Genomic DNA, 23,268 nt, shown 5'->3' with positions numbered 1-23,268 from the left:
TCAAATAGTTTGAGTGACCTAATCAAGGGCTCAGTAAAAAGAATATGACACCAGACAGCAAGCTCACATACTGCTGTCTGTCCGTATGTGACACTTAGTGCCATTTAACCCTTATGTAGCTCATTTGTAAAATAAGAAGAGGAAGAGAAGACAACTGACATTTATTAATCTACATTGTGCCAGGCATCATGCTTGGAATTTGATGTACTTTATTTCACATTTCAAAAGGTCCTATGAGATAGGTTGTAACCAATATTATAATACATCACAGGTTTTTATGGAAACCAAATTGAAAGAGGCAATAGTTTTCAATCTTTTTTCTGCCCTTGGACCAGAAGTCTGGCAGATCAAGAGCCATATTTAGCCTGTAGGGGTGTGTGTGTGTGTGTGTGTGTGTGTGTGTGTGTGTTCATTTAATATTTAACATTTTTTCAAATTAGTTTCCAAATATAAAAATTTTGGAATGGGACAGGAGAATCCACATTACCAGCTTCTTTTGACAAATCGATGATCTGGCAACTCTAGGCTGAACCCAAGCTGCCCTCCTTAGACCCCCAGCCCAGCATCCTCACTTGCATTGCTAATTGGGCCTGAGGCACGAGTTTGCAACTCAAGTGCACAACACACTTCCCTAAGAGCACCTGTCTATAGCTACAGGCCAAGGTTCCCAGTAGAATGGGCCAGAAGAGAAGGAAGCAAAGGAAATCCCTGGCTGCAGTAGGCCACAAGCAGAGAGGTAAAGGGTGGAGGACCCAGAGTTAAGCTTGAGAAACAGATCCCTGGAAAGAAGACCCTGTTGGAGAGTGAATGTGAGTAGTGACAGGGAGCCTGCCCAGCATGCTGTGAACCAATAGATAGGGCCCACCTGGTAGAGTCACTTTGCCTTTGGTAGTAGATGGGACAAGATACGAAGTTTCTATAATAATTAGCCTTTTCTTGTGGCAGATCGATGATGACAAGAGACGAGACACAATTCAGAGACTCCGACAGTGCAAATACGACAAGAAGGTGACTAGTCTCCTCTGCTTCTCTGAACTCTCAATAGGCTATGTTCCAGGCCTGCTGCCCAGCATTCCCCTGGCTCCTGATGGTAGCAGTGCAATGGTGGGGGCTGGCCCAAGGGGCTCTTCTTGGAGCTTATCACAGGGATGGGCAGGGCTCTGCTTCAAGGGTACCAAACTCACAATGGTGGGAAAATTGAAAGACAGATAGAATTTTTAAGAGGTGATAGAGTGTAAGAAGGAAAAGAAAAAATAGAAGAGTTCAGAGCAGTCCAAACTACCCTAGTGTTCTACTTTGGCGCATTGCAGTGGGAATACAACAGTCCCATGTGGGACTTCTGTATCTTCTTTCCTCCCTTTCTCCCTCCCTCCCTTTTCATTTAGTTATTCTTAAAGAAACATTCAAACCTGAGCCTAAGGCAGGCACTGGGCACCTGAGATATAAATATCAATAAAATAGTCACTGCTCCCAAGAGCTTACAGTATGCTGGGAAGATAAACCCACGGCAAATTATTATAATATGCATATTGGTGGTCATGCTACAACATTATCTCCTTAATTCAATTGATTTTTGTAGCGAGTGATTCTAAAGGATCTGAAGCACAATGATGGCAATTTCACTGAGAAACAGAAGATAGAATTGAACAAGGTATGTGTCTCCTACTTGAAATCCTTAAGTGAGAAATAGCTCACTCCATCTTGCCTAAGCACCAAAGTCTCCAGTGGCACAAGATGTTATTGGGGATGGTGACAAATAAGCCCTCAGACCAAGAAATGGGTGACTATACTCCTCTTGGTTGAAAATTCTACCAGCAGAAGTGGAAGAATGGTGTTTGATGGCATAAAACATATTAGAAATCTATTAGCATGTCCTGGAAAATGGCCCTGATAGGATTTGAGCATAGTCAAAGGTTCATATTCCAGTCTCCTCGCTGAAAAAAGCAAAACTGTTGAGTACGATGTAGCGTCAGTAAGAAATGTACTGACATTCAAATGTATCAAGAACAATACATCTTCCCAAAGACCTAAAACATGACATGTTTTATTAGCATATTACTTGTACTGTGGGGCTCCGTCCTGCCTGACTTGCTTTGTAAATAAACATGTTATCTTAGTTGCTTCAGATGGACTATTACAACCTAACCAAGTTCTACGGCACCGTGAAGCTTGATACCATGATCTTTGGGGTAATCGAGTACTGTGAGAGAGGATCCCTCCGGGTAAGGAGCCACGATCATTTCCAATTTCCTAACTGGTCACCGTATGGGAAAAAAAAGATTTCATAGAAATTTTAAATGTTTACCCGTGAAACAACATCAGAGAATTATTACGTCCATATGCTTACTAACTAGATCACTTAGATTTTGTCAACCAAACTTAACTACAATTTTACAAAAAAAAAAAAAAACACAAAAATAGTCAAGAGCATAGACTTGAAAAAACAGAGAACAGATGTGGAAAAGTGAGTGATAACTTCTAAATTCACTTTATTTTACTCACACACTTCTTTTTGTGTTAAGAGAAAAATGGAGGGGCACCCGGCGGCTCAGTCAGTTGAGCATCCGACTCTTGATTTCAGCTCAGGTCATGATCTCACAGTTCGTGAGCTCGAGCCCCATGTCAGGCTCTGCGCTGACAGTATGGAGTCTTCTTAGGATTCTCTCTCTCTCTCTCTCTCTCTCTCTCTTTCCCTCACTCTCCCTCTCTCTCCTTTGCTCTGCCCTTCTGCCCCTCACACACACTCTCCCTCTCTTTCTCAAAATAAATAAACATTAAAAGAAAAATGGATAGTCCTTATGATAGCACCAAATAAGCATTAGAGACTTGTCCATAGTCCTGGTTCTGCTACATTCTAAATTCCTGCCCTTCTCTCCCTTGGGAGAGACTGAGACTGGCCCAGGTGTTGCCAGATGTGGCCGGGCATTCTGGCTGAGCAAGTCCAGCAGAAAGAGAAAGTAAGATAGGGATGAGTTCTTAGGGAGAACCAAGCATCAAGCTACGAATATCAAATCACTGGGTCATCCAGAAGGGCAGGCATACACAGAACCATTAAGTACAAGAAACAAAGTGAGGTTTCAAGCAGAAACAGGACTAGAAATGGGAAATGGGCAGGAGCAGAAAGGAGTCCAGGGCAACTGCTTCAAAGAGCATTGAAATGTTTGCACCTCACCTTGTGCACGGTCTAGGCATATGTTATGAGAGCTTTTGGTCCTTGAAATGCCTTGAAATGAGCATATAATTTATCACGATATTTTGAGAAGGAAAGGGGTACTGTAACAATTAGGTCAGAATAGCAGATATAGAAAGCAATTGGATCCAATCAAGAAGGATGTGTGGTCACTCTGCCTTTGGGCTACTTTCAGACCCAGTATTTCTTAATCACCTCCATATCCTCCCTATAACAAAGCCAAACTACCAAGTTTGGGTGCAGTAGCAACTTCAAAAATCTAAATATTCATAATACAATAAAATTTTAAAATAATAAAAATTTTAAATTAATCACTTAGATTTTTTTTCAATAGCCTTCAATTAAAAGAATAGTAGCTTTCAAAATGTACGGCATAAACTCAAATGTATCCTCCAGGGGAAAAAAAATACTAGCTCTAAGTGCTATTTTCTCTTAAAAAAAAATAATTTAAGTATTGAATGCCAAAATTTAAAAGAATAACGATGGCCTAACGAAAGGAAATTTATAAAATTAATTATTATTAAAAAATGTAGGGACGCCTGGGTGGCTCAGTCGGTTAAGCGTCCTACTTCGGCTCAGGTCGTGACCTCGTGGTCCGTGAGTTCGAGCCCCGCGTCGGGCTCTGTGCTGACAGCTCAGAGCCTAGAGCCTGTTTCGGATTCTGTGTCTCCCTCTCTCTCTGCCTCTCCCCTGCTCATTCTCTGTCTCTCTCCGCCTCAAAAATAAATAAAAACATGAAAAAATTTTTTTTAAAAAATGTAGAATTTTATTCATTAGGTTTTTAAAATATAAAATAAAAGCCTCTCATACTTCTAATTAAAACTTTTAAAACAAAAATACAAAAAAGTGAGAATAAAAAATAAAGCTGTGAAAAAGATATTTTCAGTTGTAAAAGAATACTTCATTTGACTTAAATTATAAAATCTTAAAAAAGGAATATTTTCAGAGGCAATATAATCATGAAAATTTGACTCAAAAACCAAAAACTTAAACAGGACAATAATGATACAAGAAATTATAATTTCCATTACAGATAATACCAGATCAGCTTAATTGTTTTAAGCCTCAAAAAATAATCCTTACTGTCTACGTAAATACTATTGCAATGTTAAATGAAAAATGAACATCTTCTAAATTCATTTAGCATTCAACAAGGTAGCATAAAGTTGATAGTAAAATATGATTAAAGACTAACTACATTTATGAAATTACATGGAAAAAATATAAATAAAATACTAGTAACTCTAAGCCAGTTGTATATAAAAACCATAATATAATCATATAGGATTAATTCTATGAAAGGAAAAAATATTACTATAATGCATCATATCAAAAGGTCATAGAAAACTCATAATCATTGTAATTGATGCTGAAAATTATCATTCAAATTGGTGCTGATATAAAATAAACACACATTCCTAATAATAAAAATCTCAAGTCTTTCAAAATTACAGATCTTCCTCAATTTACAATGGGCTTATGTCCCCATAAAGCCATAAGTTAAAAAAATCTTTAAGTCAAAAATGCATTTAATCCCCCTAACCTACCAAACAGCAGAGTTTAGCCTGGCCTACCTTAAACACACTCAGAACACTTACATTAGCTTACAGTTGGGCAAAATCTTTTAACACAAAGCCTATTTACAACAGTGTTGAATATCTCATGTAACTTACTGAACACTGTACTGAAAGTAAAAAACAGGGTGGTTGTTTGGACACAGAATGGTTGTAAGTATATTGGTTGTTTACCCTCCTGATCCAGTGGCTCACTGGGAGCTGAGCCTCACTGCCCACCCAGCATCATAATTGCCAGCCCTGGGAAAAGATACCAATTCAAAATTTGAAGTATTATCTCTACTGAATGCGTATCATTTTCAGACCATTGTAAAGTTAAAAAAAAAATGCAAGTCAAGCCATCTTAACTCAGGAGCCATCTATAGAAATGTTTTTCCGGGCAGGGCATCTGGGTGGCTCAGCTGGTTGAGTGTCCAACTCTTGATTTCAGCACAGGTCATGATTGCAGACTGAGGCCTGCCTTGGGCTCCACATTGACCGTGCAGAGCCTGCTTGGGATTCTCTCTCCCTCTCTTTCTGCCCCTCCCCTGCTTACATGTGCACACGTGCGCTCTCTCTCTCTCTCTCTCTCTCTCAAAATCAATAAACTTTAAAACAACCAACAACAACAAAAAGAAATGTTTTTCATATGAAGCCTAGACCAAATCTGATCATTCGATTTCAGTGAAAGGAAATTTTAGAATACCAATTAATAGGGCCTGGTCAAAGGGTTTCACATGGCCTTTTAATCCCTAACATGCCCAGTCAATGTTTAGATAGTGTTTTGGGCTCTCTGGTGTAAGACAGGAAACTTCATTTATCTGAGTGCTCTGGGGCCCCCTTCTAGCATCATGTTGGACAGAAGCTTCTACAGGAAACTGCTCCTTTGTGTCTTGAATCTCAAAGCAAAGGCTGTGCCAGGGCAAACTTTACAGTCCCATCCCCCTCCTGCCCCCAGGCTTCAGTCCCTGGCAAATCCCATTAGAACCTACTATTGTAAGGAAACAAATGGGCAAGTGTTTCCCTAGATAAAAGACAATATGCTTCCCATCTTATAAATATATAACAACCTTGGCTAACCTTGTTTAGGAACAATTGATTCATTTATGCAACAAATACTCATGAAACATCTAGATATGCCAGATACTGTACTAGGTATTGAAGATACAGAACAAAAAGTATCACAGAGTTTACATTTCCATAGGGAGAAGAGATAATAAATAAAAAATATAAAATATATCATGTGCTAAGGGAAAGAATTACTTCAGAGACTGTCTGCCCATAATTTCCCTCCCTTAACCGGGCCTGATAGCCGCAGCTAAACCAGCCTTATCTGAAATGATTAATGACTACACACCCTTCACTGGAAATCATTAATACAGTTCCTGAGTTAAAACTAAAGGTCAAATTGGGCTTTTTCCCCAAACAGGAAACTATTATTAGGTTATTAGAGTTTTACTGTGAAGAATAGTTATTGCTTAGCTACAACCCTGCATCTTCATAGAACCATCATCGTGTTAAAATAGTAAGTTCAAATTTCTAGGTGGTACAATTCACACAAAATCCAAGAACTCGCTCTTATTGACAGAGTACTTGGTAAATGTAAAGAAAACTCAGAGCTGTCAGCCAATGGACGCAATTGATCCCGTGAGGGAAAAAAGAGGACGAGATTCCCTAATAGCAATTCCTGCTAATCACCAGTGTGATTTCGGAGAAACAGAACCTGCAGCCCACAACCTGTGATAGCCCATTCTCCAGGCAGGTGTCTGCTCATTCCTTTCCCCCTGTCTGGCGGAAGAACCAGGATTTGGAATACGATGAGTATCTCCTGCTCATTTTATTATGGTGACAGCCACCTGATGTTTCATAGGAAAGGAAAGAAATACATGTTCAGGAAAAACAGGACAATGGCATTTCAGTTTGTTTCTGAGCCCCAGGCCTCATGATTAGAAGATCATTATTAGCCTATAACAATCTCCACAGGATCCTTCCTTCCAACAATTTCTTCCTTTTCTTTTTCTGCTGTTCAGGAAGTTTTAAATGACACCATCTCCTACCCTGATGGTACATTCATGGATTGGGAGTTTAAGATCTCGGTCTTGTATGACATTGCTAAGGTAAGAGACCTACAAACAAAAGAGACATTTATGAAAATTAAACATAGGAAAACAGGTCTAGCAAGTTTTCAACCTCTCTGAGCATTGGTTTCTTTATCCATAAAATGATAATAAAAATAGTACCTATGTCAGAGGGTTGTTGTGAGGATTTCATAAATAATGCACGTACTTCATGTGATATTTGGTATAAATAAATGTTCGATATCCAAGCTATTACTTTTTATTATTATGTTTTTCCTGCTCTGAGCTTGGGGTACACATTTTCATAGACTTGCTGGAAATCAAAATCATATTACGCTTCAGGCAAGACAACAATCTTTTTAAGAGAAAAAGTTCAGGACAGGCAACCCTCTTGCTCAAGGCACTAATGAATTTGGACATGTGTATTCCCAGATAGTATATGAAAAAGGAAGTGGCTGCCAGCGGCCTCATTCAAGAACGAAGACAAGTCAATCCCAAGATTGAGCTGTTTGATACAGCCTTAAATAGCCTGAAAGTCATCTAGGACCAGAATCGGTTTTAAAAAGTATTGTACGATACCCACCCTCTTTGCCACTTTTCACTCCTGTGATCCAGGCTGAAGACCAATTTCTGCAGTGACACCTCTGGCCACCAGAGGGAAGCACAGCAGCACCACACCCCACCCCCCGACACCAAAAAAAAAGGGTCGGGGTTGGGGAGGCTTGCCCTTTCATAATTCAATTACCCCTTCCTTCAGAAGGGCAAGTCTGTATTTTTATTGAGGTAGAAAACCAGAAATACACCCAAGATCACAGACTAAGTGGTAAGCAGAAACACTTTTTAAAAAATTAGAATCAACCCTTTGTTTCATATTCTGCATAACTGTTTAACCAGAGTCTTTAGACAATTGCCTTTTAAGATGCAGTGCTTAGGCAAGTATTAGGGCATTAACAATATTTTAAAAGTAGAATTAATGGAACTAAATTTAAATTCTAGTGGTGTGATCCTGTCTGCATGCTGAAATGCTTTCAAAATGTTATTACTTTCTTTAAAATAATCAAGCAGCTGAAGAGTGTCATATCTCTTTGTTTCCCTGCCATCTGAAAAATTACAGGGCATGTCATACCTGCACTCCAGTAAGACCGAAGTCCATGGCCGTCTGAAATCCACCAACTGTGTGGTAGACAGTAGAATGGTGGTAAAGATCACTGATTTTGGCTGCAGTTCCATTTTGCCTCCAACAAAAGGTCTGTAAGGAATGACATTTCTACTAGTTCCCCACTTAAAAAAAAAAATTCTCACAAGTGGTCAGGGAGTGGTGATACTGATCAGAAAATGAACACTTGGAGCCACAAGAGGAAACAGCTGGCTCATTCTCCAGCACTACACCCTTGTCAGTTTTTGTCAGTTTTCAACAAGTGCTTCTTGAGTTGAACAAATCTCTTCTGTGGGTTTCCTTCATTCATTTGTTTCTTGATATCAGTGAGGAAATCATGAAGAACTTACTGGCTGTGGAAGCAGAACAGGGTGAAAAAATAGAGAAGGTGAGGGTAGTGAGAGACCTTAGAAATCATCTAGTCTAACTCTCTTCCTTTGTATAAGTCAGAATTGAGGCTCAGAGGCTGATATTTGCCCAAGAAGATAGAATACAAGGCAGAAGACCTATTTCCAAATTGTCATTCATTTATCTGTGATTATGATAATGGGAAAAAAAAACACTCTTATTAGTAAAATATATTCTTACATATCCCTTTCTGGATTGTTATAAGGGCCAAAAGAGAAACACAAAGAAAAGTGATTTATCTTGTATAAAGAGCTTTTCATGTTGAACATTTACCCATTCTTTACTATAACTCGGGGTTAAACAGCCTCAGAAATCTAGCACTCCCACAAAGCCTCAAAATACCACCTACATCCAAAAACCTAAATTCGATTTCTAATTCTACTTTGCAATCCTTTCATTTTCTCTCAATAAAAGTAAAATTACAATTCCGCCCCTACTTCTTCAGTCACATCAAGCGTAGGATGACATTGGACTCAATCCAATAAGTGCTTGATGAAGACCTACCATGTGTCAAGCATGGTTCATCTGTGGTGGGACAAGTCTCCTTTAATAGATGACTCACCACGACACAAAATCAGATAAATTGCCGATCAAATGCTATCCTCTTAAACATCACTCAGTTATACCTACGAATCTGTGCTGTCAGTTACCTGAAGTTTTAACGTAAGCTCATCCACTTACCTGTCCTCTACCCCAAACCAACAAGGATCAATTGTATATGAATCACAAATCACACAAATTAACAAGACATAAATTCAAAAAGGCAATGAACATTTGGATGGAAAACCAAACAAGGGAAATGTGCCTCAGCATAAGTGTATCATACCTCAAACATGAATTTAAAGATTTTTTTCATTGAAAAAGAAAATCTCAGAAAGTTTAGAAGGAGTTAGGTGATCCTAGAAAACTTGCAAGGGATGGAGAGAAATTGAATGTATGTCCTTGGTGTTACTATTTAAGTTAGGTGATAGGGTCCAAAACCCAAGTGTCTATAGGAACCAAGCACAGAACACAGGAGCACTTCACTTGTGTGAAGCATTAATGAGTAGCAGGCACAGAGTAAAATGCGAGAAAACTGTATGCATTATTTTTTCAAGAATACTGTGGGAACACAAGAAAACACATCTGTGGCCAATAGCTGATTTGGAGGCTGTGAGTATGTCCAACCTGCAAAATATCACTGATAGGCTCTTTGTTTAAATGTGTTTCAATGGGTATGCATATATGTTATACATAATATGTTCCATATTGCATAATATACATATAGTATACGTATTTTACATTTTATAATAAAAATATAAATTTATGTATTTTTTATTTATGAAGGCTTTCGTAGGTTTATGCCATATGTACCACAAGCTATTAAATCCTCAGCCTTTCATATTCTACTGTAGTCGTTCTACAAATATTTGCTGAGCACTCCTATACACCAAGTGCTATTCTAGGTAGGCTCGAGGGTTTTCAGGACTATGATTCTAGAAGTTTTAGGGACCACATTGCCATGTGACCTCACCCAAATCCTGGCATTATATAGTCAGCTCAAGAGGCAAGTGTGCATTCTCTCCCTATCACCAGCATTAGCATAAACCCCTCAAAAGTTTGGGACGTTTAAGTTCAGGGCCACTCATATTCAGGGTGCATGGGATAGGGACTTAAAGAACAAAAACAGGTTGGAGACCTACGAGCCACTCAGCTCCCTCAACTTTGCAATCTCAATGCTGAACTCACAGACCTGTGGACAGCCCCGGAGCACCTCCGCCAGGCCAGCATCTCCCAGAAAGGAGATGTGTACAGCTACGGGATCATTGCCCAGGAGATCATCCTGCGGAGAGAAACCTTCTACACGTTGAGCTGCCGGGATGAGAATGGTAAGAGTTGGACTCAACCATCTGCCCTCTCTGGGAGCCTGCATTCTAGGCTGACCAAGACCCTCATCTCTTTGTGACCACAGCTCAGTCCCCTCATCCGCAGAAGTAATGGCATATCTCCACTGCACGTCACACAGGGGTATTGGAGGGGTTGACAGTAAGAATGTTAGAATGCTCTGAAAAGCATATAACATACCAGGTGTCGTTACTGTCAGTGTTATTGTCGGTTGAAGACTCTTGCCTTACGGTCTCCCCCCTTCCTTTCTGATTCTAAGAAAAGATGTGTGTCTGTTTAACACCTGAGCTACATCACTCTAGTGGCACAACATCTGTATTTTAGTTCTTACTGAGAGAAGTTTTTGTCACAGGTCTTCTCAAGGGGGAAATGCTTCCTTCCATTCATCCAACCCTTGCTTACTGTGTAATTATTATGTCCCAGGTCTTAACTCTCTGGAGGGTGGGGGTCTAAGGGATGTAAAGAGGGCAGGCTAGACTCTTGGAGGAAACGTACTAAAGGTAGTGGTATTCGAGTTAAGTTTCAGAGACTTAGTAACCTTAACTTAAGCTAATAACCCCCTGGGTATAAGTGGGTATAAGACCCCTCGCCTGGTGGTCATTCATTCTTTGAGTGCTTGCCTGTTCTCTGCCATATTCTCACTGGGTACCCATCCAGGGTGGGTGAACCAATTCAGGGTCTGGCTGCTGCTAAAATTTGTTCATGCTGTATTCTTTCTTGTAATTTGCATAATTCTCATCCCATCAGAGAAGATTTTCAGAGTAGAGAATTCCAATGGAGTAAAACCCTTCCGCCCAGATCTGTTCTTGGAAACGGCAGAGGAGAAAGAACTGGAAGTGAGTGCATTTCCCTACATGAGTTTTGTGTGTTGCCATAACAAATTGCCAGCAACTTGGTGGATTGAAACAACAGAAATTTATGCCTTATAGTTCTGGAGGCCAGAAGTCTGAAATAAGTTGTCAACAAGGTCATGCTTCCTTCAGAGGCTCTAGGGGAGAATCCATTTCTTGCTTCTTCCAGAAGCTTCTGATGGCTACTGACTTCCCTTGATTTGTGGCCACAACACTCCAATCTCTGCCTCCATGGTTCCATTTTCATCTTTTCTGTCTATTCTCCCTCTACCTCCCTCCTGTATGAGGATTCATGAGACTACACTGAGCCTACCAAGGTGGTCCACAATAATGTTCCCATTGCAAGGTCCTTTACTGAATCACATCTGCACAAACCTCTTTTCCAAATAAGGTAACATGCACTGGATCCAGGGGCCAGGACTCAGACATTCTCTTTGGGCATCATCATCAGCCCCATGTCCTTTTCCACCTCTCCCAACTCAAGATCTGGCTTCTGAAGCACATATCGCCCTCTCAATTTTTAGGAGCTAAAAGATCAAGATGTCCATGTCATATACTTCTTAGGCTTATAAATACCACCTACTGATTAAAAAATGAATATGCCCACATCTGAAAATAATAGAAAAGTATATAGTCGTCCCCTCTTATCTACAGGGGATACATTCCAAGACCCCCGGTGGATACCTGAAACTGCAGATAGTACTGAACCCTCTATATACTAGGCTTTTTCCTAGACATACATACCTTTGAGAGAGTTTAATTTCTAAATTAGGCACAGTCAGAGACTGACAAGAATAACTAATAATAAACTAGAACAACTGTAACAATATAACAATATACTGTAATAGAAGTTATGTGAACATGGTCTCATTCTCAAAATATCCTTTTGTACTGTGCTCATCCTTCTTGTGATGATGTGAGATGATCAAGTGCTCACGTGACGAGATGAAGTGAGGTGAATGACACATGCACAGGCCTTGTGAGGTTTCACTAGGTTACTATGGACCTTCTGACGATTTGTCAGCAGTAGGATCGTTTGATTCCAGACCATGGTTGACTCAGACAAGTCGGGACTGCTGGGAATTGGAATCTTCTGGGGTGGAGCGTGAGCACAGGAAACTGGAAACCTCTCGGGGTGATTCCGCTGGTCGCTGTGGTTGGAAGCCCTTGCGGAAGAGATTCACATTAGAGTCACTGCCTCATACCCATTGCACATAAACCCTGCAAACTTCTGTAAAGCATTTTCTGCCGACAGTCCAGCCCCATCCAAACCCATATCACATTTTTCATTAATTTAGGGCCCAAGGGACGGGTGAGGCAAGGTGGTGTGGAGACAGACTGAGGGGAACTAAGCAATCTCAGCCTCATTGTCAGAGTTGAGATGTTTTAAAAATACTCCCTACCTCGGGGCGCCTGGGTGGCTCTGCGGGTTAAGTGGCCTACTCTTGGTTTCGGACCTGCGTGGGGCTCCTCACGGACAGTGTAGAACCTGCTTCACATTCTCTTCTCCCATCTCTCTCTCTCTCTGCCCCTCACCCTGGATTCAGGCTCTCACTCTCTCAAAGTAAAAAAACTTAAAAAAAAAAAATAGTCCCTGCCTCAATTACTCCCATCAAGGGTAGAGAATAGGAGAGGATACCACCCCCTGAGCAAACCCCTTCTTTCTTCCAGGTCTATCTACTTGTAAAAAACTGCTGGGAGGAAGATCCAGAGAAGAGACCAGATTTCAAGAAAATTGAGTCTACGTTGGCCAAGATATTTGGGTATTGCTGAAATTTTTGCTTTTCCTCACTTATTTCAGATTTTTCTATTAATAGTTGACATCCAGTGGCACCTCAGAATGGAATGCCTGTTCTAATGAAAAACCCCAGACTGCAACCCCTGTCTCAAAAAAATTAAAATGAGATGGAGACCAACAGACCATTTTCTCAGGGAATAATCACTTGAAAAGTTAAATAGTCAAGGGCAAAACTTGCCTGATTAATATATAAACTCTGGCTGATCATAAATATGTCTGTTAAAAATCTAGTTCCCTGACCCTTCTGGAGGTAATTAGAAGTCTAGCACGAGTCCTGAGTATTTGCAAAGCCACTAGATCATTCTTAAGATCAAGAAGCTCTTAAAATCAGAAACTTTGGCCCTAGGTGCTTAAGCCTTGTGCCATGAATCAGATTTTAATTCAGCTTCCAAAATTAAAAAAAAAACAAAAAAAGCACACAGTTATCCAGTAAGGTTGAATTCTAGATTTTCCGTGTTTTCAGTTAGAGTGAAAAAAATAACAGTGAAGAGATTAGGAGATCCAGCTTCTAGACGAGGGTCTGATAATAGCTTGCTGTAGGACATTGGGCAAAGTGCTTACCCTAACTGGATGTCAATTTTCTTTTTATTAAAACTGGACTTGAATAGGATGATTTCTGCAATTCCTTCCAGCTCTTATTTTCCATACTTCTCATTAAGTCAAAGATTCAGATACTTATTGAACCTAAAAGCCCAGGGCTGAGATGAGGTCAAGTGAAATCATGAAAGTGGTCATTGAAGGGTACATCTAATCTGTCATTTGTGTGGAAGGAGCAGAAAATAACAAATGATGTAATTCTTGCTCATTTTTTTATTTTTTCACAGACATTTTACTAAGATCCGATGAGACTGTATATGTGATAAGTGAAATGTAAACTCATGAAGATAAACTGGGCCCCTGATACATAGCCTTTAATAGGGTGGTTCTCAAACTTGGCTGCCCATTGAGATCACCAGGCAGCAGGGGGTGGGGCAGGAATGTTAAAAAAAACAACAACAGTGCCTGAGTCCTGCCCCAGAGAGTCTGATGTAATTGGTCTGGGGTGCAGGCTGGCATAGGGGTTGATAATAGCTCCTTGGGTGATTAGAATATGCAGTCAGGGTTGAGAAAACTGTTTTAATTGAATCAATTCATCACAAAGGGAGATCATCTATCTTTATTCCTTACACCTGCTCCCTCACCCAACTAGACTCTATACTGGTGGCTTCAAGGAGAACTCCCTGGGGAACTTGTTAAAAAATACTGTTTCATAATCCCAGACCTAGCGGTTTCCAGTTATGTAGGTCTGAGGTAGACTCAGAATTGTATTGAAATTTTAACAAACATCCCTCCCCACCTCCTTCTCCTTGAGGGCAGAAGTGGTAACTTAAATCGTTGTTGTAATAATGCAATAGTAGTATTTATTCAACCCCTTCTATGGTGCTGTAGATGGTATAAACATTATCTCGATACTGAACAACCTTACAGACAGACAATGTACCTCCTGACTGAGCTCTGCACCAAGGCTTGCAATGTGTCCCAGCGTCGAAGAAAGCTTGCATCTTGTCGAAGTGTCCTTGGCCTAACAAGATCATCCAGAGTTAGGTTTTGTGCTTTAGGACCCAGTCTTTCTTTTTTTTTTTTTTTTTTCATTTCTTTTTTCTTTTTTTTTAATGTTTGTTTATTTTTGAGAGAAAGAGAATGTGAGAGGGGGATTGGCAGAGGGAGACACAGAATCCAAAGCAGAGGACCCAAGCTTTCTGTTCTAAGGAGAAAACAGAAGGCTCAGCTTTGCTTTTCTCAGTCCTTCTCTTATACTTGTATTTATCACCTCTAGCGCCTTAAAAAAAAAAAGATTCTCCCTTTATTGTAAATCGTTATTAAAATTTTTTAATTTTAGAAAATAGGAATAAGCAAACAAAGGAAAAACATCACCTATTTATCAATAGATGGCTACTGGTTTTCAAAAATTAAAATTATAATTTTTGCTGTTTTATCAACTTTTCTACTTAATATAGAGGTAGCGTCTTTCTGTATCTTTAACTGTTCTAATTTGTATTTTATACAACACATGAATATTCCCTCGTGTCGTAATATTTTCGTTACGTTTTGTTACTCGTTTGGGTTACTTTCAAACACTTGCTGTTATAGAGACTGCTGTGACTTTTCTGAAGTTACCTTTCAGCACATTCTTGTGGTTTCCTGTGGCTAGTTCCTAGAAGAAGTGCTGGTGAACTGATCAGTGTGTGTACTTTTAAAGCTTGTGACACATTTTGCCACACTGCCCTCCAGGAAGATCATAGTGGATGTTTTTCCTCCTTACCTCCACTATTACCATTACTCTAACATTTGGTTTTCTTTTTTAAAAATCTTGTGTCTATTTCTAGGGGCGCCTTGGCGGCTCAGTCGGTTAAGCGACCGACTTGGTTTCAGCTCAGGTAGTGATCTCACGGTTTATGAGATTGAGCCCCGCGTCTGGCTCCTCATTGACAGCACAGAGCCTTCTTGGGATTCTCTCTCTCTCAAAATAAATAAATAAACTTTAAAAATATATCTTATGTCTCTTTCTATTTCTTTAATTTCTCCTGAGGCTAATTTTTTTTTAACGTGTGTTGACCGTTTTTATTTTATTTTTTGCTTTATAACTTTTTAATCACATTTGTCCACTATTTTACTGGATGTTTATGCTTTAATAATTTGTAGCAACTCTTTATTACTACCTACAGCCTATTTCACGACAAAAAAAATGAAAGTTATATGGACACCTTGATCCGACGTCTACAGCTGTATTCTCGAAACCTGGAACATCTGGTGGAGGAAAGGACGCAGCTGTACAAGGCAGAGAGGGACAGAGCTGACAGACTCAATTTTATGTTGCTTCCAAGGTAAGGCAGGTCCTCTTGCTGGTGTAGTTTCTCATGATTCCACAGCCATGCCTTCTTTCTTATAGCTGAAAGCGTCAGCATTTTCTTCTAGTATTGTTTTGTTTCCCTTGTATCTACATAAGATTGTTCCCTTTTGCACATTCTTCAACAGATTATTCGGTTAAAAAAAATACACATACCTTGCTAAGACTTGTTCTGGTTTGTACTGTAAATATCTAGAAGAAAAAGATTATTTTATTTTAAATTTAAATTTTGTTTTTAACGTTTATTGATTTTTGAGAGAGAGGGTGTGAGCAGGAGAGGGGCAGAGGAAGAGGGAGATACAGAATCTGAAGCAGGCTCCAGGCTCTTGAGCTGTCAGCACAGAGCCTGACGCAGGGCTCGAACCCACAAACCCATGACGTGACCTGAGCCAAAGTTGGACACTCAACCCACTGAGCCACACAGGCGCCCCAAAAAAAGTTATTTGCAAGCGGCTGTGTGTTGCCCCAGAAAGAGCATGGGCAGTGGAGTTAGCACGGCCAAGGTTCTAACACTTTGCCACTTTTACTAAGTCTGGGACCTGTGGCAGGTCACTGTCTGTCTCTCCCTAATCTCAAAATGGAAATTAAAATTTTCCTCTGGATTCTGTGAGCCATAAGGCACTTGTAGGCACTAACTACCCATTTCTTTTCTTCTTTTCACCTCAAAGTAGAAGCCAAATTACAAGGAGTAGGAACAGTCATTAGTGGAGGAGGTGGGGGCCACATATCAGATGCCTCATCACAGAGGCATCTGTGGGCTGGCGTCTGTTTTGTGAAACAGTATCACAGCCATGACATAAAGAGAAAGGAAGTAAGGTTGAAATCCCTATACAGCTTAAAGTTTTGTGAGTGTTAGTACTCAGATAATAACAAAGAAATGTTAAGAGAAGCAAGAAGTTAAAATATGGAGCTAGAAAACAGACTTTGGCCAAGGGGCCCTTAACTGTCACAAGTGAGCGGTAATGTTCTCTTCTCGTTCAAGTAGAATAAACTTTTGTTAGAGGAAGCCTAAGCTAGACAGTCCAGCATTGGGTGAAATCATGGAAGCTGAGGTCAGCTAGGCCTGAATTCAAACTGTGTTCCCACCACTGACTACCAATGTACAGTCTTGGACAATTACCTACATGATCTAAGCCTCAGTTCCTTTTGTACCTCACAGGCTAGCCCTAAGAATTTCCTGAAAAGTGCTCAGGATATAAAGTACTTAGCCCAGAGTCTGGAATGTCCATGGCTGTTATTATCATACATAATAGCCATGACTTTTAAATATAACTTGTGTTCATTATTGTTTTATTTTGAACCCATGCTTCATTTAGAGTATCAGCTCTATGTTAGTAAAAGGATGATTTTGAGAGTGTATGAGCTGTTCTCTCAATAGAACAGTTTCTCTTTGACAAACCCGAGTGACGAGGGTAGGAGTTACCAACATGCTCTGTTCAGTCATCTGTGCCTGAAGGAGGCCTACTGCAGGACCTGTGTGCCCTCAGAATGCCAAAGAATAGCCTGGAAATGGTGCCCTGGTAATAGGCTGGAGCCCTTAATATTCCCATCAGAGATTGCAATTTCTGTCAGAGCTTCATAAATGCTAGGTTTAAGATGCATAATTCCTTGCCTGGCCTTCAGTGCTGAGTTGTAACAAAAACAACATCCAGACAATCTGGCTGCCTTTCCCAGGGTGTCATCATCCGTGGTTTTAACCAATACTGTTACTCAAATGATTTGAAACGGCTGGCTCGCTGCCTCAGATTTTTATCTCACCTTTGCTGTAATGTGCCACTTTGATCACTAGATGGTAGTTTTAACTTTTGAGTATAGTTGACGTACAATGTTATACCAGCGTCAGGTGTAGGACAGAGTGATTTGAGATTCTGTGTAGTACTCCGTGCTCACCACAGTAAGCGAAGTTACCACCTGTCACCATACAGCGTTATTGTCACGAGAGGTCTCCCATCCAAGTACTAACCAGGCCCGACCCTGCTTAGCTTCCGAGATCAGACGAGATCGGGCGCGTTCAGGGTGGTATGGCCGTAGACATATTGTTACGATAGGATTGACTATATTCCCTATGCTCTACTTTTCATCTCCAGGGGTAGATGTTTTATCGGATTGCCACAGGTTATATAACACAGATCTCTTCACTAGCTGCAGTACACCATGATTCCAGTGCAACTGTCTGGTAATTTATGTAAAAATATATTTGTAAAAGAAAATTAAAATGTACATGAACAATACCTAGAAGAATCAAAAAGAAATATTGACAGCAAGATAGTCAATAAACTAAGACTGCACGTAGGAACCAGACTCTACTTAACTGCTTACTTAAACAGTGCCTCTTGGCTTTTGAGATGTTAAAATAGAAGTTTTTTCTTCTTGTGGGAGGCCTTTCTAAGACATTTACTGTGTTCGCTAATCTGTGTCAGCAACAGCTTGTTACCAAAACTCACTGTGTTAAGTCACAGCCCTTCATTTATCTACCAACATTCGTTCCTCTCTTTGCGTACTATTTCCCAAGCTTATATGACTTTTCAGATATAAGCAGTAATATGAAGGGCAAAAACGGTGAAATATCCAATTTTATGATTACATTCATGTATCCTTCAAAAAATTTGCACCCTTATATTGGGCATGTCAAGAAAAACCACCCCAGAAGTGACCTCTGAGAATCCAATCAGCCACACCAAAGGGGTGTTTCTTAAAGGTCCCAGGCTTTGTCATCACACCAATAGAAAAAAATTCCCTTGATGCTTTGGAGGTTCTCAAAAGGAATGTTGCCTGTCCTTGTGGTTAACGAGCTGTTTTCTGGGGGAATGGAAGACATTGCTATTTGGACACAATTGGCATGCTTCCAGATCATCCCCATCTCCATGAATATCCAAGGTCTGGGTCGTGGAGGAGATGCCGTGCAATAAAAAGACTGAAAGGCGGGAGGATGTTGCTGAGTTCTAATACTGCTTCTGCCATTACTGGCTGTGGGACCTTGTGAAAGTCATACTTTTTAAGCCTCAGGGTTATCAGTGACCTCTATGGCACCTCCCAGCAGCCATGTTCTATTCTAATGGTTCCATACTTGAGTCCTTTACAGAGCCATCCCAAGGGCAGACAGGGAGCACCCAGCCTCATGTCAGTCCTACTCCATTTTCTCAGTGAAAAGGCAATTGGCACATCAAGGAAGTGCAGTTCCTTCTTATGGTTCTGTCTTAATTCTGAGTCTGATATACCATTCCTTCTATCTCTGCAACAGAGGTATTCTAAGTTGCTTTATTTGACTTCTGCAGTTTTGCCATAATTTTTTTTTTTTTTTAATATATGAAATTTACTGTCAAATTGGTTTCCATACAACACCCAGTGCTCATCCCAAAAGGTGCCCTCCTCAATACCCATCACCCACCCTGCCCTCCCTCCCACCCTGCCCTCCCTCCCACCCCCCATCAACCCTCAGTTTGTTCTCAGTTTTTAACAGTCTCTAATGCTTTGAGTTTTGCCATAATTTTAACATGTGTTTACATGGTGACTGACTTTGCTTTTTAAAGGACCCAAAAATATATCAAAGAAGTTCTCATTCAGAACATATCAAAGTTAATTTTTAAGTGCATTGTTCCTTTATAGTGATATGAAACAATACCATGTTAAATATGCTTGGGATGCAAAACCCTTGGCTCTGATGAAAAAGCCAGATCTGACAGCTGTAGTGATTTAAGCTCTTACATTAACGACACACTCTCCTCAGCTTCTGGATGTAGAGCAACATCTAGAAGAAGCTGACAATCAACAAAGTGGTAAAAAGTGGACAAGTATGTATACATATGAGGGTTACATAGGTACTAGAGTTATATGTACATGCATATAAGGGTTAATAGCCAAGTACTAAGTTAATGCTAAACCTGCATATATACATCTGAGTTCAAATACATGTATCATATGTGTATGTATATATTCTATTCCTATATTCAGTATGTGCAGCCTATCTTTGCTTCCTAGTCACTCCTTTCAGTGGAAATCCCAAATCCTAGGATGCTTTGTGGACAATTACTACTGTCTCACAGATTTATGCGAGATAAGAAAAAAAATTACTGAAGTTGAAGGCATTTTTTTCCCTTTCTCATCTAGGCTGGTGGTCAAGTCTCTGAAGGAGAAAGGCATTGTGGAGCCTGAATTGTATGAGGAAGTTACAATCTACTTCAGTGACATTGTAGGTTTTACCACCATCTGCAAATACAGCACCCCCATGGAAGTGGTGGACATGCTCAATGACATCTATAAGAGTTTTGACCACATTCTTGATCACCACGATGTGTACAAGGTAACCACATGACCTCCCAGGCTGAAATGATTGTACCACCCCATGTCAGCAGAGCCCGAGTTGATTGGTTCCTATTATTACTCAGCTCTTATCCTCTCTAAGGTTTAATGAATTTGTGGTTGAACACGAGCTAAAAGTGAAGGGAAGTGAAAGAATAAGAAGGGTCAGAAGTCAAAATGCCCACATGACTTTAAGAAGCACTGTGAAGGAAACAACATAAAGGTCATCAGGAATGAATTTTAGCTAATAAATTTAGTATTCTCAAATCACCTTTTAAAGAAATGGACAGTGTTTAGACTGATTGCAAATGAAGCGGAGAAGACACTGGAGTTACAACAAGTAGAATAGGAATCTGTTTTTGTTGTTGTTGTTGTTGCTGTTGTTGAAAGAACAAGCATCATTCAAAGAAGATTAAAGGAAAACAGGGAGAACACCCTGTAAGTTCAGAACTGGATCTGTCACCTGACTAGTGGGCTGACCAGTTTCGGGCTAATACTGCCTGAGTCAGAAGAGTAAAGGACAATTGAATTCCCCCATTTTCATGTTGGAAAAGTAGCAGAGCATATGGAGCAAATAACTTTAGAAATAGAGCTCTTCATTCAAATCCCACTTGGCCCTACCTAACTGCGACCTCATAAAATACATTTAATTTTACCTATCTGTAAAACGGGATGATAATAACACCGAACTCAGTGGGTTATTGTGATGACTATTGAAATAAACCATATGCCTGAAATACTGTATCCTTACAAGTAAAGTTTAAAGGTCACTCATGTGACAGTCTGTCATAATGGTTATTACCCACATAGAGGGTGTCCCTTTTAGGGTCTGTCCTAGCCCCATCTTCACCCTATGTAGGCCAGAAAGCCATATTAACAACAGTTCTTGTTGGACAGAAAATGGTTATGCCTTGCAGAGACGGTTGGCAAAGAGAAGTTAACTAGTCAACAAATGTGAACTATATGACCATGACAATAACATTAAAAGAGAGGTCATTTACAAAGAATAATGTTGGTAGGATACTGCTGATACAAATTTGCTTATTACAAGAAAAGTGTTTAGAATCACCATGCTATAAGAATGTGCATTACATCTTGGAGGAACCTACAATTAATTTTTTTTTTGTCCAAAAGGATATCAAAAATAAAATGTTAAGTACTAAAGGTGACTTTTCTGGTAATTAAATGTTATACGCCATCATTCAGATTATAATGTAAACTTTATAGAATTGTTACCACATCTAGATTACTTATGTTATTATAAAGTACTCTCATATGGTCAAAATTACTTATCATTCATTTAACTGGACTATAAAACCGTGAAGAAATTTGCATAGATCTGGTCTTGAACTAGTCCCAGAAAAAGTGTACAGGGCTATGCTCTGACTGGGTTCTCAAAAGCTTTTGTTTTGATACGTAGTCAACTACTTGTTTTTAATTTCTTGTGCCTTTTGAAGGGATAGAATCACTAATGAGAAACCATTTCCACAGGTGGAAACCATTGGTGATGCCTACATGGTGGCCAGTGGTTTGCCTAAGAGGAATGGCAATAGGCACGCAATAGACATTGCCAAGATGGCCTTGGATATCCTCAGCTTCATGGGGACCTTCGAGCTGGAGCATCTTCCCGGTCTCCCAATATGGATTCGCATTGGCGTTCATTCTGGTATGGAGTTAAGCATTGTAGCAAATGGGAACATATAAGCCTCTGTGCACCAACTAAATAAGAAAGGATAAAGGGTCTTAAGATGTGATTGATTTTCACATGAAGTTCATCCCGTTACATATCCCGATATAATGAGACAATCCTTTGAGAGTTCTAGGGAACACCACCTTTTACAGCACCTCTGACTCCTGGAATGCTAAACACCAACCACAGACTGAAGTAACAGCCTCCAGATTTCTTCCTAAGTCCTCATATATATTATTTATTTCCTCCCCATCCCTTCCGTCTCCTGCCCCCAACTTCTGCACATTTTTTTCCCACTAAACTTTTAGAGTATCTTTCATGGATTAGATTATCTACAGGGAAAAAAATAGCTGGTAAAATTCCTATAATGAAAGGCATTTATGTCTGCCTCACCCCCCTCAGTAGTACTGAAAGTACATGGATCACTTCAAAGACCATGAAAGATACTCAGCCAGGAATGTAGAGATTTGAGAACATGAGCTATAAATGTTATAGAAAAATATAGTTGGAGAGGACTCAGAAGTCATCTGGATTAATCTTTTATCGGGCACAAATTATCTTTATACGTTCCAAGACAAGTAATAATACAGCTACTTTTAGAATAATCCCAGGAGTCCCTCAAAACTCAGTTTCCAAAGCCAACTCACTCCATCATTAAATAGTTAAAATGATTAACAGTCTTTCCGTGTGTTAAATCACACCTCCCTATACTTTCTTGCCATTGCTTTTTTCTGCCCTCCAAGGCTCACAGAAGACTCAAATTACAGAAAACCCAAGATCACTCCAGACTCTGTGGCAAGAACCAGACCACTGCATTTGCGAATGTCATCCTGTATCCACAGTGCCTAGCACAGAGCCTGGCAGTAAATATTTCTTGATTTAGTAATGAACCAGTGATATTCTCAAAGTAACAGTAAATGGAAGTTAAACATTTCTGCCATGTTCACTCTTCCCCAATCATGTCCACAACCATGTATTAGGGATGTTTCTGTGTACACAGGAGGGGACTTCTCGAGCATTTCCCTAGCCAGCAACAGCACGGGGTCCCTTTTCTGACCCATCACAAATGCCAGGCCTGAGGGACAGCAGCAGGGCTGACTGAACCAAGTCAAGGAGGCTGACTGAATCAAGTCAAGGAGGCTGACTGAACCAAGTCAACCAAGTCTGGTTCCTGGCCCAATCTCTTTTCCCCTGTGACCAACTCAATGTCTGAGCTCAGCGCCTGGGCCCACATGCCACCACATTGGGCTGGAATGATAATAGATATTAGGCACACATACCTGGAGAGGTTTAGGCCTAAGAAATTAGGAGGTTGCGGTTAAATACTGATAATTGAAAACAAGACTTAATATCTGCAGGAATTTCCTGCTACCAGGCCCTTCCCCAGCTTTATCTACTCCATTTCTGAAGTGAAGAGTCACCTGTAATTAGACCTAGCACACCGAAGGCACAGATCAGAGATCTCCTGACCAAG

General features: G+C 40.1%; 1 protein-coding gene and 1 pseudogene across 5 annotated transcripts in view; one reads left to right on the top strand and one right to left on the bottom strand.

The window, feature by feature from the left end:
• The window catches only part of GUCY2C (guanylate cyclase 2C), an 89,074-nt gene that overhangs the window by 59,265 nt on the left and 6,541 nt on the right, over nt 1-23,268 (top strand). For all 5 annotated transcript variants that reach the window (XM_078450073.2, XM_078450074.2, XM_060658312.3 and 2 more), the window contains 11 exons: nt 946-1,008; nt 1,580-1,651; nt 2,118-2,222; nt 6,774-6,860; nt 7,936-8,068; nt 10,116-10,253; nt 11,017-11,105; nt 12,792-12,883; nt 15,624-15,782; nt 19,913-20,105; nt 21,596-21,770. In XM_078450073.2, the coding sequence (XP_078306199.2) occupies nt 946-1,008; nt 1,580-1,651; nt 2,118-2,222; nt 6,774-6,860; nt 7,936-8,068; nt 10,116-10,253; nt 11,017-11,105; nt 12,792-12,883; nt 15,624-15,782; nt 19,913-20,105; nt 21,596-21,770 (1,306 nt within the window). The remainder of the gene's footprint in view (nt 1-945; nt 1,009-1,579; nt 1,652-2,117; nt 2,223-6,773; nt 6,861-7,935; nt 8,069-10,115; nt 10,254-11,016; nt 11,106-12,791; nt 12,884-15,623; nt 15,783-19,912; nt 20,106-21,595; nt 21,771-23,268) is intronic.
• On the bottom strand, nt 17,722-17,838 carry LOC132660507 (5S ribosomal RNA; annotated as a pseudogene).

This window comes from Panthera onca, chromosome B4 (genome assembly GCF_046562875.1).
Source record: "Panthera onca isolate mPanOnc1 chromosome B4, mPanOnc1 haplotype 2, whole genome shotgun sequence".
Classification (NCBI taxonomy): domain Eukaryota; kingdom Metazoa; phylum Chordata; class Mammalia; order Carnivora; family Felidae; genus Panthera; species Panthera onca.
This window is presented reverse-complemented; position numbering and strand designations above follow the sequence as displayed.